This window comes from Notechis scutatus, chromosome 1 (genome assembly GCF_049901735.1).
Source record: "Notechis scutatus isolate UNSWTSFEM ecotype Mainland chromosome 1, rNotScu1.2, whole genome shotgun sequence".
NCBI classification, from domain to species: domain Eukaryota; kingdom Metazoa; phylum Chordata; class Lepidosauria; order Squamata; family Elapidae; genus Notechis; species Notechis scutatus.
This window is the reverse complement of record NC_142009.1, coordinates 227,286,051-227,302,660: the sequence shown is the minus strand read 5'-3', so window position 1 is coordinate 227,302,660 and position 16,610 is coordinate 227,286,051. Positions and strand designations below refer to the sequence as shown.

At 41.0% G+C, this 16,610-nt stretch overlaps 1 protein-coding gene and 1 long non-coding RNA gene across 3 annotated transcripts in view; one reads left to right on the top strand and one right to left on the bottom strand.

Moving 5' to 3' along the window:
• Positions 1-1,845, top strand: part of LOC148133213 (uncharacterized) — a 35,563-nt gene extending 33,718 nt beyond the window's left edge. Inside the window, exon 3 of the long non-coding RNA XR_015746598.1 lies at positions 1,805-1,845. This is a non-coding gene — a long non-coding RNA (uncharacterized LOC148133213). The remainder of the gene's footprint in view (positions 1-1,804) is intronic.
• An 819-nt stretch (positions 1,846-2,664) lies between these two features.
• Positions 2,665-13,652, bottom strand: NDUFS8 (NADH:ubiquinone oxidoreductase core subunit S8). 2 transcript variants are annotated; one of them, XM_087950463.1, is made up of 7 exons: positions 13,511-13,652; positions 12,747-12,810; positions 10,993-11,055; positions 9,287-9,376; positions 6,189-6,361; positions 4,857-4,985; positions 2,665-4,767 (listed from the first exon to the last, which is right to left on the bottom strand). In XM_087950463.1, exons 2-7 carry the CDS (start codon positions 12,784-12,786, stop codon positions 4,636-4,638), a joined length of 627 nt encoding a protein of 208 aa, XP_087806589.1. In that variant the 5' UTR covers positions 12,787-12,810; positions 13,511-13,652; the 3' UTR covers positions 2,665-4,635. The 2 variants fall into 2 exon arrangements, with proteins under 2 accessions (XP_087806589.1, XP_026521423.2); XM_026665638.2 differs by having other exon boundaries at positions 13,358-13,632.
• Positions 13,653-16,610: the final 2,958 nt, after the last annotated feature.

Genomic DNA, 16,610 nt, shown 5'->3' with positions numbered 1-16,610 from the left:
TGGGTCACCCAGTAAACTTCTTGAAATAGAGACCGTGTTTCTGTATTATTCTCCAGGTGTCTTGCATTTCCATTCCCATAATCCCCAACCTGCAGGACTACGCTGGGTCCACATCTGATGACTAAAGTCCAATATTTTTGGAGAATAGCACAGATATACGTATCTGATATGATATACGTATCTGATATTAGCACAATTGAGAAAGTCCAGAAATATTTCACAAGAAGAGTTCTCCACTCCTCTACTCGTTGTAGAATACCTTATGCCACCAGACTTGAAATTCTAGAACTAGAAAATCTTGAATTACGCCGTCTTCGGTCTGACTTAAGCATGGTATATAAAATCATACATTGCAATGTCCTACCTGTCAGTGAATATTTCAACTTCAACCATAACAACACAAGAGCACACAATAGATACAAACTCAAAGTAAACCGCACCAAACTTGATTGCAGGAAATACGACTTCAGCAATAGAGTGGTCAATGTCTGGAATACTCTACCCGACTCTGTAGTTTCTTCCCCAAACCCCAAAAACTTTAACCTTAGACTGTCTACTATTGACCTCACCCCTTTCCTAAGAGGTCTGTAGGGGGCGTGCATAAGCGCACCAACGTGCCTACCGTCCCTGTCCTATTGTTTCTCTTATTCTTTTATTTTTCTTATATGTACCCATTTCATGTATTCACAACTATGTATACACTTATACTTATTATCTTGTAAACAATTGGCAAATCAAATAAATAAAATAAATAAATAAGATTGGTGAAGGCGGCAAAGATCGCTTTAGTTACAAGGAAGTGGGGAAAGGGAGTGGGGGATCGCCTCTCTCTCTCTCTCTCTCTCTCGTGAGCTGTCTCAACTTTCCAGAGGCGACTCCTGCACACACTACTCCGGCATGGCCACTCTGCAGTGACTGGAAAATGGGAGATACAGTGGCAGATGTGACCTAATTCCTCAAAAGACACACCGGGGCCGAAAGATCGCTTCTGGCAAAAGCCGCTACCATTAAGTGGTTCTCCATCCGCCCCACGCCCCACAACAGCTACTAATCCAACCACATTCACTCCTCCCGGCAAGCAGGTGGCCGCCGCAACCCTGGAGCTGTGCGCCTGAGGCGCTTAGAAGTTAGCTGGATCGTGCAATAATTAAAGGAAAAGACGGAAAGGCTAACACTCCAAACCCAAACGAGATACTTTCAAAAGAGAGCCCAGAAACACAAAGGTTGTTGACGGAGCAAGCCGGGGAGCGAAGAAACAAACACGTATCCGCTTTGCGATGGTGTCGGAACAGCCCACGGGCAGCCAATTGCTCTGCAGAAGCTCTTAATAGACAGCTCGAAGACGCTTCCAGCGAGTTGGGGGGAATAAGTAGGGTTAGATCTCGGAGAGCAGACCGAATTCTGCTTCTCAGAGAATGAAGCGGAAGAACGAAAGGAAATCTGAAGTTTTTGCTTTCTTCTGCACCTTAATCCTCTGCGCATTGATTGAGCATCTCTCACAAAGGATGTGTAAGTCCTTGACCATGAACTCCTGTGCACCATGATAGCACAGTAGCATCATCAAAAAGTGTGAAGGCATTATTAAGAGGCTGAGATTTAGTTATTTATTTCGCAGGTCCTGATAATCAGAGGGACTTTTTGATGATGGGTGCCAGAACATCATCTTTATAGAGAAGCAACAATGCCATTATGAAATCTGCAGGAAAAATGAAATGTGTGGCTGGCTTATACTGCTTGCCAGCATCATACTGGCTTTTACACAGCATTTTAGCCATGCCATGTGGCTAACTGTAACAAATGCAAGGTCACAGCCTTTTACTTGTAAACACCAGATTTTTCTGCACTTTTATCTCTTACAAAGTTGCTGCAACCAAAGTAAGCCATTTCTATGTGTAATATATGAAGTATCGACTGTAGTTGTTTTAAGATAGTTCACCTGTGAGGAAAAGATGTTATAGCTACAATCATGCTCAAAGCAGTAAAAGATCTGTGTTTTGCATGCATCTCTCCACCTCTTCCTCATTATTTCATCAAATGGTAATGGTTCAACTTTACAGAGTCTGTAGAGCAGGGGTCTTCAAACTTGAAAGCTTTAAGACTTGTGGACTTCACCTCCCAGAATTCCTCCTCCAGTCATGTTAGCTCAGGAATTCTGGGAGTTGAAGTCCACAAGTCTTAAACTTGCCAAGTTTGAAGACCTTTGTTGTAGAGATTCTCAGTCATCCAGGTCATGGTTATCCCAAAGGCAACTGGACTTTCTTGTTTTTTTCTTATGAAGATGTTTAGCTTCTTGGAGCTTCTTGGATGAGAAGTGAAACATCTTCAAAAGAAAAAACAAGAAAGTCCAGCTAAGCCCCTGCACCTTTGGGATTCTACTTTACAGGTGTCTAAAAAATAACTAGATTGATCTATATTCTCCTATATCAACAGATGAATACTAGCTACATAATTTTGAGGGGAAAATAGAAAAATGGAGAGCTATACTTGCAGTCAAAAAAATCTGAAAGCAAGTACTGATATTTCCAAACTATTTCACATACTACAACAAACAATCCATGTGAGTAGAACTTTCAAAATCCATCAAGTATAGCATTGTATCAAGTTTCACACATGCACTGTATGCTGAAGTACTTAACATGCAAAGCAGTACCACTAAGAAATATCTATAACAATTTTGCACAAGTTTATTGTTTTATGAGTTACTTCCTATATTCTCTTCAGAAACCAGAAAAAAGATTATATCTCAATAAGTCTCTACATCTTTGCACTGGGGTAAGATGAACTTTATAAATTTTGTCGTTGATTCATTTACCCCATATCACCTTCAAGCCTTAGTGTGAATAGACTTTTCCAATAATTTTCTAGTTTAAAAACAATGTGGTAGAAAAGTACAAATCCAAGCCAGGTCAATGCTACACTTAAACAAGTACAACAAAAGATATACAATAACCACTTGCTTGTGAAAGCTGATTCACCCCCATACAAGTTACATTTTTTCCAGGCATTAAACATATTTTGACTTCCTATACTCCATGTCTGATCCTATTTCAAAAAATTTGATTCTACTGATTCATTTGCATTAAAATATTTTAGCAGGAAATGTTATATGACAACAGCTAGCAAGACACTTCTCTTTGCTGCTACACAGAATCAATATTAAATGGAACAATTCACTCTTCTCCATTCAAATCCTGACTTTTAAATCTTTGTTGTATACATACATATCTTAGTAACTCTGCAACTGTCTAATTTATTTCTGATTAATGCTATTATATAGACTACGGAAAACAATGTCCAGAAAATTAAATTTGGGGCATGGGGGAGGATTTTAACAGATTTCTAATTCAGGTGATAATGCAATTTCTGTATAATACAAATTCCTCCAATACAATTGACAGGCTGGAAACCTATGCTCCAACAGGACTGGAAATACTGTATATCCAATCTTATGGAGAAAAACTTCTTTTGAAAAAGATTTAAAATTAAAATACACCAGAATGTGTATTTCCTTTGAACTGTTATTACAGGTAGTCCTTCAGTGACCACTTGAAGTTACAGTGGCATTGAACAAGAGGCACTTGTGACAGGTCCTAATAATGGTTACAGATTTGCGCAATGACGGCAACTGGGATTGTTGGAACTGCAATCATAAGTTGGCATGGTCACAGGACATCATGCCATGACCCTACCATTTAGTAATGAAGTAATTAAATTGTTACATAATGAATATTAATGTTTTGAGTTATTAAAACATTATATAAGGCTATGTTTTAATAGCTTTAATAGTAAACATGAATATTTGGAGAGCTGGACACCACCAGTGCCTACAAAAGTGCTTCTCTTTTGTAGGCACAGCCAACACAAGTGTTAAGGGATGTAGTGCTACAGATGTACATGAATGTTGCCTCACTCCTTCACAGGTTGGAGCAAGCATATGTAGCCATGCCCAACAAAGTACTACTGAGTACCAATAATTGTACAACTATGATTTTTCTTTTGTGTTAAAGCAGTCCCTTCCGTTCTATTTAAGACTGTTTGGCACAGGCTTCTCATAATGGCATTTATCAGAAAATTAATCATATAGTGAGAGCTACCTATTTGAATGTTCATGTTAAGAGCATGTTGAATACAGAAACATTTTGCCTACTTTTTTCCACATGAGCTAGCATGTTTCCGACATGATGAAGGTTTCAAGCGTATCATAATGGGGTTTGCTGATTATTCAAACTGACTTCTTAAAAGAAATGATATCAGTTCTGCCACTTTCCTTTCCAAAAGTTTATTGAGCAGAGAGGATACAAGGCAACAGAATGTTGTCGGCATCTCTCTGTCTCTCTCGCTCTCTCTCTCTCCTTCACCACCACTTCTTTCCACACAAAAAGTCTTAAATTTATCCCATGAGGTCCAGGATCAGAGGCCGTGCATTAAAAAGAAGTCTTGTTTTTCAATCTCACCCAACCTTTCCAACTGCAAATAGAATGATGTATGCTACATTATCAACCGAAAGGCTACCTGTTAATTCTATTGTCTTTCGCAACACAGGGAAACAAAGAGTGCATGCCTGCCCTTTTATTATAGATTTAACTTTGGATGAGCATGCTGATAAAATATGTGAAGGTTGAGGAAAACGTTCTATCATCGATATAAATAATCAGCTTCGATATTAGCAGCAATCTCAGCTTCCCACTTGTCTCCATTGTTGAGCAGCTTCTCTTTGTTGTATAGGAGCTCTTCATGTGTCTCAGTGGAGAATTCAAAATTGGGGCCCTGCAGAGACAGAGCAGAGAGACATAGTAAAATCAAATCCAGACTGACCTCTTAGTTAACAAAAATCACCCACCCACCACCTCATTCACCTCCACAATGGCATCAACAGGACAGGCTTCCTGGCAAAATCCACAGTAGATACATTTGGTCATGTCAATGTCATAGCGAGTGGTCCTGCGGCTACCATCAGCTCTAGTCTCGGCCTCAATAGTGATTGCCTGTTGAGAAAAAGGATTCTCAGAATCAGGAGAGCACCTTGAGATTATTCAAAGTTTAACTGCAAAATGGTAAAATCCTAGCAGTAGAATTTCAGGCGGGAGAATGTTGCTTCTCAAAAGCCTCCTATTCCCACTCCTAGCTTAAAAATTCCCCCACAAAAATTGACTACTCCTTTTCCAGTAACAACACTGGATATTCCTGAAGCTGAGTTGCAAACGCAGCTCACGGAAATGATCAAACCTTGCTTTAGCATGCTGACATTCCAAACTCCAGTTTTTGACGTCTAGACAATCCAAGCTGAAATTTATCCATGGTGTAATAAATTCATTTGGAATGAAGGGCCTGAATCAAAGATATGCAACAGTTAAAAAAAACTAAGAGAGGGATAGATAGAGCTGAAGAAGCTTCTTGAATGAGAAGCAAAATGTCTTCAAAGAAAAAATCAGAAAGTCTAGTTGCCTCTTGTTCATAGACATTTAGAGGGGGATAAAATTGTGTAAATAGCACAGAAGAGAAGGGATTCTTGAAGACAAAAGTGCTTTCACTACAGTCAACAGAATTTTAGCATTAGAGGGAACATCCATTCCTAAATAACTTCCCCTTAGCGCTAGAGGAAAATCCCTGGTTTTAGTATTAACTCTAGAACTGTATGCATGTGTGAAGCAATCAGATGATGATATAATTTGGGCTAAACTCCTACGTTAATTAAAAAAGCACATTGTTTCCATTCTCATTGTTAAAAGCTTGTGAATGGAATTCTGCAGCTGAGACACATATTCCTATACAGATTCACTGAGACCACAGAAACTCTTCACATATACATTGTCACATCCAGACTTCATTGAATTTCCTTGCAATTTACTTGATATTTATGGGACTTCTGGGAATGCGCTTCCAGGAGGGAAATTAAATCACCTACCAAGCAGGAAAAGATTAGAGCACAGGCTTTAGGAAGCTATTCAGAGCTTCATCTAGTTTCTCCCTACTGCAAGGAAAATATCTTCCATCAAACAAAAGAGAAAATAAGGTGCAGCCAGAGAGGCCACTAGGCCTAGAGGCAGCTCTTTAACCCAATGTACAATTTTCATCTGTAGTATGTAACCAGTAGCTAGGAATAAAATGCTTTTTGCACTGAGTTTTGCAATATTTTGGAAACCGCACATGTAGGAAAAGAAGGGAAAAGTTGAAAAAAGAGGCCCCACCTGAGCAGGGCATACAGCTTCACACAGCTTGCAAGCAATGCATCGCTCCTCTCCAGATGGGTATCTGCGCAGGGCATGCTCTCCACGGAATCGGGGACTCAATGGGCCTTTCTCAAAAGGATAGTTGATTGTGGCAGGCTCTCGAAATACATAACTCATGGTCATAGCTAAACCTGATCAAATGGAACAAAATGACACCCTTGGTTTAAATAAGCCATAGAAGGGCAAAACCGGTGCTCTCAGAAGACTGGGATGGCAATTTCATACTCTCAGACATTTACCACGAGACAAATGTGAACTGGAATCCAATCTACCGTATTTGCCGGCGTATAAGATGACTTTTTTGCCCTGAAAAACATGCCTCCAAGTGGGGGGGTCGTCTTATACGCCGGGAAATACGTTGTTGTCACTCGGTGCAAGAGTGACAGGGGCGGAGCTTCGCAACTTGCGAAGCCCCTTCAAGCCCAGCCGGAGTCTCTCTTCCTCCTCCCCCCCCCACCCTCTGCCCAGCTCGGGGCGCTTGCGAAGGCCAATCTGGAGGTGGGGTGGGGGTGGAGCGAGAGGGTCTCTGGCGGAGCCGCTTCGCCCAGCCAGCCCCGAGCCGCGTAATGGCCCGGGGAGTGGGGGGGAGAAGGTGGTGGGGGTGGACTGTGGCGCCCCTCCTTCTGGGCAGCGGGGCGGGGCCGGCAATTTGCTCCTCCCGCTTCTCCCTCCCTCTTTGAAAGACCAGGAGGGCTGTGCTTGGGGGGGGGGGTGTCCTCGGGAAGTTCCTGATGGGACCCCGCTGGGCAGGGCCACCCGGCTCCCGAACTGCTTTCCAGGGTCCCCTTGGGAAGAAAAGGGTCCGGTGGGCGGTGGAAGAAGGCGAGGGACCTCCTCCCGCCCCCTGTCCCGTCCCTCCTCTTGTGCCCTCCTCCCCTCCCCGCTTAAGAGAGAAAGATCCGCCTCCCCGGCACCGAGCTGCCACCCAGCGCCGCGTCTCCCGGCCAGCGCGCGCTTGCGACTTGGGAACCGGCCAAGCGACTTTAAAACCGAGCAGAGGCCAGAGATAGCCAGAATTACCCTCCACACCACACACACACACACACAGAGAGAGAGAGAGAGAGAATTGGCAGCTGTCCATCCCCCACCCTTGGAGTCCCGATGGCGCGCACACGGGGGCTGCTTAAGGGAGGAGGCCTTTCACTTTCCCCCGGGGGGGGAGGGGGCAGGCGCGTCACTTTCACTTGCAGGCAGCAGCGTGGCCTTTCCCTTCCCACCCACCCACCCACTCCGCTCGTGCGAGCGGACCGGCAGGCTCCAGGATTTGCCCCCATCCCTCACCTCCTTCCACCCCCTCCACCCCCCCAGTGGCAGAAACTTTGCCGCACGTGGGGACGAGTGGAGGGGGTGGGAGAGCAGCGCCGCCGCTCAAAACTGAGAAAGCGCCATCCTTGCTTTTGCGCTTTGGGAAGAGTTCGTGTTTTTTGTTTTTTTGTTTTTCTCCCAGGAATGGGATGCTGCTTGTGCGATTTTCTTTGGGAAGTTTTCTCTTCCCGATTTCAGCCTTTGCTCCAAGTGGGGGGGTCGTCTTATACGGCGAGTATATAACAAACTCTATATTTTGAGTGGAAATGTTGGGGGCTCGTCTTATACGCCCAGTCGTCTTATACGCCGGCAAATACGGTATCTAAGAACACCAGGTTGCCAAACTCTGAAATGCACTATGCATCTCATCCTCAAGATTTAACTAAGTTGAACTAAGTTAGGAATCAAACAGATTTGAAGTTTCACTGTTTATTGCAGCACAACTATTGGGCGCTTGCCTGCTGTTCCAGCACTCTGCATTTCTCACCAGGTCTCACATACATACATACATACATACATACATGCATACATACATACATACACAACTATATACAGTGTGTGTCTGTATATAGTTATACATATATACATATATGTATGAGAGAGACCCGGCGAGAATTGCAGAGTGCTGCAACAGCAGGCAAATGCCAAATAGTTGTGCTACAATAAACAGTGAAACTCCAAATCTGTTTGATTCCTGACTTAGTTCAACTTAGTTATAATGAATATAAATACAAATATATATAATGAGATCCAGTGAGAACTGCAGAGTGCTGGAACAGCAGGCAAGTGCCAAATAATTGTGCTACAATAAGCATACATAGTTATGCTACAATATACATATACATACATACATATACATATATATATATGTGTATATATATTATATTATATATATATATATATATATATATATATATATATATATATATATATATATATATATATATATATATACAATATATATATATACACACACACACATACACACACACACATATATATATATACACACATACATACACACACACACACACACATATGTAAAAATGAGGTCACATTATATTTCAGGACTGCATTTGGACAGAATTGTGAAGTTTGTCTTTTAAAAAAAATGTCACTAGGAACATTTTAGGATTTGAGTAACAATTCTTGTAGGTTTCCTGCTTCAAAGTAAGTAGGGTGAAGATCTGTTCTCCCTTGTTCAAAAATATAGATGACCAAATTTACAGGAAAGGAAATCACAGCTGAATGATAGGAAAAATCTTAACAGTAAGAGAGGTTCAAAGTAGAGCCAGCTGCCCTCACAAATGGAGGCCTCCCTCTTTGCTGAATAGGGAAGCTAGACAGGAATTTGTCATGGTTGCTTTAATTCGGATTCCTACATGAAAGAGAGGGTTAGGCTAAATTGCAATGACTCCTCCTCATACTACAGTTCTACAGTGTACAGATATTTTCTGTCTAGTAGGAGTCTGTCTCCAAATACCCATTCCAATTACAAAAAAAACACAAAACCAATCTACAGAACACTGTTTCTTAACCCCAGCAACTTTAAGATGTGTGGATTTCTCAGAATTCTTAGGCCAGCAAGTAGGGCCTAGGAAAAGACAATAAATTATATGCCCGAGTTAGGCTACAAGGATAATAGGAAGCAAAAGAGGAGGGAACAACAAACTTCCTGTGGGTAAACCGTTTTATGTCATTTCAGCTAGCGCTCAGAAATAACAGCCGTCCCTTTGCTCATTACTTCTCACCTCGAATAAGTTCTGTCCACAAGAGCGTCTGTGCAGCTTTGTCAGTGACTGATTTCCAGTCTGTTTGCTCTTCCTTTGCATTCACATACTCTGCAGCAAAACAACAATGAGGAGGGAATTGTTGCCATTCAGACACCACAGAAGCATTTTATAGAAAAGAAACAATAAAGAGAAATGGTTAATCTAGCAAGAATTGTTAAAACAAGAACATGGAGATCGTAAGATGAAACCAAGTGAGCAGCTGGCTGCAGGTGGATTTAGCTTTCAATGGTTTTTGTTTGCATAATTAAGAGAAAGATTGAAGGTAGATAATAGGACATTTGGAACTAAGCAACAGAAGACAGAATTTGAAATTGAAATGCATAGATGAGCATGTAATTGCCAAACTCTTCAACTCTTACTGAAATTTGAAATGGAGGTCAAAGAAGTGAATCTATGATAAAATATGCAAATAATTTTGGACATAACATAACAATAATTTTGGAACAGTAGGAAAACATATGGTTGGAAAGACTGAAATTTACATAATGTTTTAGCCTAAAAGAGTATTATAACCTAAATAGACTGTTGGCACATGACTCCAGAAAAATTATACAGAATGCATATAATTCAAATTTATGTTAGAAATGTGGACATACACAAAGAACCATTTTTTTCATGGTTGGTGGACTTGTAAAAAAACAAACATTAATTCTGGATTCAGTTACATATATTGATACAAAGAATTTTAAAGATTAAAATTGAACTGAAACCAGAACTATTTTTTGTTGGGATTAATGGACAATTAGAAAAAAGGTTTTTGCATATGAACACTGCTGAGAGATAACTATATTCAGAAAAATGGAAAGATGTCAAAATAACTCCACAGAGGAATGGTTGGTGAAGATGACAGATCTAGCACAGATGACAAAATTAACTTGTTTAGAAAAAGATCAACTACTATATTCACTAGCAACTGGAAACCCTTTATAGAGTTTTTGCTGAAAAAACGGGAAAAAAACACGAAGTGATGATTTATGGATTTGATTATTAGAAAGTGTAGGTAATAGAAAAAAATGAGTCTTTGATGTTATGTCAGAGATGGTAAAATATCAATGTACATATAATTGCTATTAAGAAGACCAGAAGCCATTTGTTTCTTATTTTTCCCTTCTTCCTTTTTTTCTGCCTAATTCTTTTTCATTTTATATTAACTTTCTCCCTTATCTTTAACTTAAAATTTGTATTGTTTTTAACAATAAGAAAAAAAACTTCTTTAATGAAATTTATACATTACATACATATAAAATAAGTCATTATAGAAAGATGACCATAGTAAATTGATTTACTATGGAAACTGCACAAACAGGAGAATAGTCTCAACGTTCTTAGGAAAAGTAAAACTTGCAAAGCAACATTGTCCATGCCCAAGAACACTGGTAACCATTTCCTTGCCTGTCCTATTCCCAGCAGAATCCATGAATTATGTAGGAATGATAATGATGACTTCACAAGTTGCACAAGCACAGTATGTTTTTCTAGGCACTATATCTCACTGAGAAAGACTGTCCAAATTAAATTTTATGTTCCCCAAGAGGAACATAGTAACATTTGTATCCTCTGTAAAATATGACTTCCAAATGTTTTCAATTATCTTGTATTAGTAATTGCAATTTTCCTACGGTGACCCCCTACTTAAAGTGTTGTGGAGCAGATGATGCACTTACTATAAGAAGCTCTGGAGATTGTACTGCTGAGATGTCGGGTAATATTCAGGCACATTGGAATCCCTAAAGAGTAACAGCAGTGTTATTTTGAAGCAAAAATAGAAATACTCATCCCAGAAGCCCCAAAGCAGAAATCTTCTAACCCAGATCCCCTTGATATTGTTTTTTTTTAATTTTGAACAAACTCTTTCTAGAGGATCCATGTAGATAAGCATTTATCTGGCAGCTATAAGCAAGAAGAATAAGGAATTGGCAGAAGAAATGCTATTGAGTAAACTGGCTAGACAAAGCAAAGAACTAATTGGGCTGCCAGAAGAAAAATGTCCCCTCTATTTCCAGAAGAAACCAAAGAGCTCTTCATTCCGCTTGTCAATCTAAATTGCAGCTAATACTGGTAGCCCTCAACTTACAAATATTTGTTTAGTGACCTTTTGGAGTCAAAACAGCAGTGGAAATTTTGGGCTCAGTTGTGGTCATAAGTCAAGGACTACCTGTATTATGACCTGGATGATTTGCAAACAATATAATTAGACCACTAAACTCTTTGAAGAGAAGGGTATTTAGTGCCTGTGCTTACAGGCAACTTATTAGGTACTGGGACAAATAACAAATGATTAATACCATAAGGTAAAGATAAAGGTTCCCCTTGCACATACGTGCTAGTCATTTCTGGTACCAATTAAATCAGTGTGATTTACAGAACAAGCCACAACTGGTCAGTTTTACACATTGCAATACCTACTGTGTTTTCCCGAAAATCAGACCGTGTCTTATATTTTTCCCTACCAAAACAGGCAGCAGGTCTTATTTTTGGGGAATGTCATCCATTGATTAACCTCACTTGCCCACGTCACCCCCGGCCTACTTTTCGCTGTCAGAGGCCTTCAGGAACTTCTTCTGCAGCTGTCAAGGCTTTCCTGGAGGCCTCTGGAGCCAACAACAGAGCTCCGGGTCGATCTGGAACTTTGTTCTTAGCTAGAGGCCTTCAGGAAAGCCTTGCCAGACTTGCTGGCTGCAGAAGAATTGGGCTGGCAAGATAGGTGTCAGGGTGTGCGAGGCCTGGCTACAACTGTCTGAAAGTAAGTAGGGCAGCTCCACCAACCCCATCCCCACCCTAGCTTAATTTTTACCCATGTACTCTGGAGAGGGTGGGGTCTTAATTAGGGCTTATTTGGGGGGTAGGGCTTATATTGGGTGCACATGTAAAAATCAAGCTAGCACTTACTTTCCGGATAGGTCGTATTTTCAGGAAAATGGGGTATTATAAACAATGGTTTGCAATTCACAATAGCTGTGGTCACAAGTTACATCAAAATCAAAGAAACTATGTTGCAGCTTAGCACAATGCAAGAATCCAGTCATAGTCTGGCACATCATGCCTATACTTGACATCAGCATCCTTATTATGTCCCCTTTATACACTTCCTGTAAATACAGGGCATAGCTATAATATCTGAATTCATAAACGCATTTTAAAATTAAAGTGCAAAATTACGTTTTGTGAAACTTCTGCTATGAACTCTACCTTGACAAAGTGAATGCCATAAAATTAGCAAAAGCACTTGGCAGAGAAAATATCCCAAGACCTTTTTCTAAGGTGGATGCTTTTAGCAAAAAGAAGAGATATAAATGCAATTAAGTAAGTTAAATGCAATTAAGGCGTGTAGCGCCTTACTGCAATCTACAAAGCACTTTCAGCATAAATGGCTTTTTCTGAAGTTTTCATCCTGAAGAAACTCTGCAACTCTACTTACCGGTCTGGGAAACCTGGCGCACCATCCAGAGGACATGCATTTTCAGCTTGAGTCTAGGACTCCTCTACAAAAGTAGCAAGGAAAAAAAAGAAGTTTTAAAAAACTTAAAGCAACCAGGTCCACTGGTTATTATAGAAATCCATTAACATCATAAAATGCCCTAGGTTCAGCAAAACTCAGATGAGGTAGGTGCTAAACAATTAGTGGGGGGAGGGAAGAGAGAAAGAATAGAAATCTAAATACATTCCACTAAAAATAACTTGACCCTTGTGGGACAATATTTAGGGTTCACAACATAACCCCTGACCATTTATCCACGAATAACGCGGTCCTTGGATTTAAATCTTGACGTTTTTCCTCTGTGAAAGTGCATCTGAGACAGCATGTCAAACGCTCCTGAATAAGTAGGATTTTTATTGATTGTGGTTTTCTCGGCTGCTGGGGTGAGGGTGGTCGTGTGGGAACGTGCACCAAAAATGCCAAAACTGCAAAGAGCTGAAAGCATGGAAATCACACCAGACCAGAAGTTATTCGGAATCCCCAGTCACAGGCCCGGGGCAACCCAACCACGCTGCAAACGCGGACCATGTTTTGTGCAGGGCGCTGCTTACATTCAGAGAACCAAGGAGGAAGCGCAGAGAGCTTCAAAGCCACAAGACTCCGCAAGAAAAAAAAAAATCGTCCTTGCTAACACTTCGGAAGACTTAAATCCATCCAATGTCAGATAAACAATGGCGCGCATGCGCAACTCGCTTCGCGGTTACCCCTTTCGTCTGAAAACTTCGCCAGGAGCTTGCGCTAACGCCAGCCCAAGTAACGCATGCGCGTTTCTACGTCCTCAAGGCACTCTTGAAGGTCCCAGAGTCCGGCGCTACTACGCTTCTTTCCCCTCCCCTTCTCTCAGCGGAAGAATTTCCGGGTGCCACGGAGAGCCAAGCAGGACAAAAAAAGTCAGGAACGCAAAAACAGCGTTATCAAACCACCGTGTTACTCAGTGCCGCCGACAAGCGGCAAAAATAACTGGGACCAATCACCACATGGCTGAAAAGGCATTGGTTGAAAATTACCCGCGAGAAGTAGGACGTCCCTCGCGCTTTGGCAGAACGTTCGGAAACCTCTCAATATTTGGGGGCGGGGATAAGATTAAATGCCGCCAGTTGGGACTGAGACTAAGTCATTGATTGGCTGAATGGTTGTATCATTGATCCACGATCCTGCGTGGATTGGTGGATGTAATTTATCGGGTAGATTCGTAGAAGATTAGTTCGGTGGTGCTTAGTAGTAGTCCTTATCTTAGAAGTCCCTAAATTTGGCAACTTTAGGACTTGTGGACTTCAACTCCCAGAATTCTCCAGCCAGCTGGCTGGAGAATTCTGGGAGTTGAAGTCCAGAAGTCTTAAAGTTGCCTAGTTTGAGGACCCCTGCTTTATCTCTTTCATAATGCTTCCTTGCTCAGTTTAGTTAACATTTCCGTGTAAACCACTTGTTATTTGTAATTGTCACCGGCTTCGTAATTCCCAGGGTAACTCGTAATCATATTGTCTGGATCGTTTTTTGAGGACATCCCAATATTTAAATTGGTTTGCACTGCTTCAGTTCTGTGAAATAGTAGCTTTGGCTCGCTTTATCCATCATAGGGTGAAATCTGTACACTTTGTTTCTACCAAAGTAAATTTTATGTAAGTGTTATGTGTCTAGTAAGGAGATTCTCAAACAGCTGGGTCATGGTTGTCCCAAAGGTGCTTGTTAAAAGGCAATTGGACTTTCGTGGTTTTTCCTTGAAACCATTTTCCTTCTCATCCAAAAAGCTTCCGCTTCTGGCTGAACAATGGGGAATTGGAAGTATTTATATTCTTTGCAGTCATCTGATTGTTAGCTCTCTGAGTGGTAGAAGATGCTTGGGGATTTATCTCTACCCTCAGGGTTACCTGAATGAGAGTGCAAATGGGGGTGGAACCTTCTTGGTACTGCTGAAAGGGCTGTATTGTAAATAGGAGGTGGGTGCTGTCATATTGAGAGGGTTGCTCGATTTTAACATAGATGGCCTCCTTGGCCCTCTTTCAAACCAGTGGCCCTCTCTGTCCAGAATGTGGACTTTGCTGTCTTCAAAAGAGTGACTTTTGTCTTTCAGAGGCAGAGGCACTGATGAATCTTGTCCTGATGAGTTTGTTCTCCTGTGTTGTGCCATTCATTTATTGAACCCTTTAACTCTTTTTTTTTCAATTCTATGTTCTCAGCAATTTTTCATTACGGGTAGTGCTCGAGTTATGGATGGAAGGGAGCCTGTCCATTCCACTCGTAACCCAAGGATTATTGGGAGTGAATCTCATACCTTGAATGGGATTGCCCCTTCCTTTCGTCCACACGTTCACTAATCGAACGCACGGTTCATGAAGTGCACGTGAGGTATTTCAGGGTGAGGAAGGCCATGGGGGGCGGGGGCTAGTGATGGAATTGGCCACCTACTTAAGTTCACCCCAGGCCTCCCTGACCCACTGAAATACCTTATGCTCCCAATTGCTTTCCCCCACAACCTGCTCCGCTGAGTCACTTATCATGCAAAGATCCAGCAAGCTGTCTCCTGTCCAGCCTGTCAGCCCCAGGTGCCCCACGGCAGCTCCGTTTTGGTCTGCGCAGGCCTCATACGGCACTTTGCAGGCCAAAACAGAGCTCCAGGACTAAACAGACAAACATTGTTACAGAACATTTTGTTACTCCCTGAAAACTCTTTGTATCTAATTGAAGAAACACAAGTCTATCTGATTGTGATTTACTTACTACTTTAAAATACCAAGATGCTCTTTATTTTTATTGTAGCAAATTGCTTACACCTTCACTTGAGTATTTGTTCTTTAAACTTTGTTTTCTTTGTTTCCTGATATCTATATTTTAATCAAAAACTCCTGTTATAGGAATAAATTTTTGGCTAATTTTATTAGGTTATTAATTTTATTATTAATTTTATTATATTAGGTAATTCACTATGTCAATTGATAGCACTATTAAATAATTAGTCAACTATCTGCATGGTTTGATTCAAGATCTTTATTACAGAAGGAAAACATTTGCTTGAAAATGCAAACCTGCAGGAAATCTCAATAAGATTCCAATCTTCAGCAAAATTACATGGAAATAAATCTCTGAAATTGATAGGACATATATAGTGTATTTTAAATTATTATGATTGGGCTAGGCAATATAGAAATCACTAATGACATAAAGAATCTGATGTCAACTGTTCCATGTTGGAGAGAATGTTTACCTCTCTACCAAATATGTAAAGCTAAAACTGTTGTGCAAAAAACTAGGCCCCAAGTTTTTACAGCCATTCCCCATTGTGAGACTCTTTAACCCGGTCACAGTAGAATTGAAATTTCCCCGCCTTCTGGGAAAGGTACACTCAATTTTCCATAGTAGCCTACTGAAGCCGGTGGTAGGTTCTGAGCTAAGGCAGGCAGCTCGAGTGGGCCCAGACCCCATACTGATGGAAGAGGAGACCCATTACAAGGTAAAGCGAATCCTAGATCCCAGGCTCTATAAAGGAAAGCTACAATACTTGGTTCAATGGAAGGTATCATCTGACATCTGAATTTTAACATCCTTGCAGGCAAGGATATTGAAAGAAATATAATTAAAGGTGGCATGTCTGAGCTTTAGAGCATCACAATATAGAAAATGCATTGTCAACAGAATATGTTTATGTGTAATATGTATTAGATCAGCTTCGAATTTTTAAAAGTTTAATTAATCCAGTGTTTAAATATCCATCGGAAATAGTTGATCATTTTACAAAGACCATCCATACTGCTACCCTTACTGTACAAGTACCGTGTTTCTCATATAATAAGGCTGGGTCTTATTTTC

What these genes read in the sequence shown, in the direction of transcription:
- NDUFS8 (XM_087950463.1), bottom strand. Translation starts at nt 12,786, where the DNA reads ATGCATGTCCTCTGGATGGTGCGCCAGGTTTCCCAGACCG. An exon ending in AATCTCCAGAGCTTCTTATA is followed by an intron (nt 9,377 to 10,992) that starts GTAAGTGCATCA and finishes GTTTTGCTGCAG; the next exon opens with AGTATGTGAATGCAAAGGAA. An exon ending in AAGCTGTATGCCCTGCTCAG is followed by an intron (nt 4,986 to 6,188) that starts GTGGGGCCTCTT and finishes TTTTCTCAACAG; the next exon opens with GCAATCACTATTGAGGCCGA.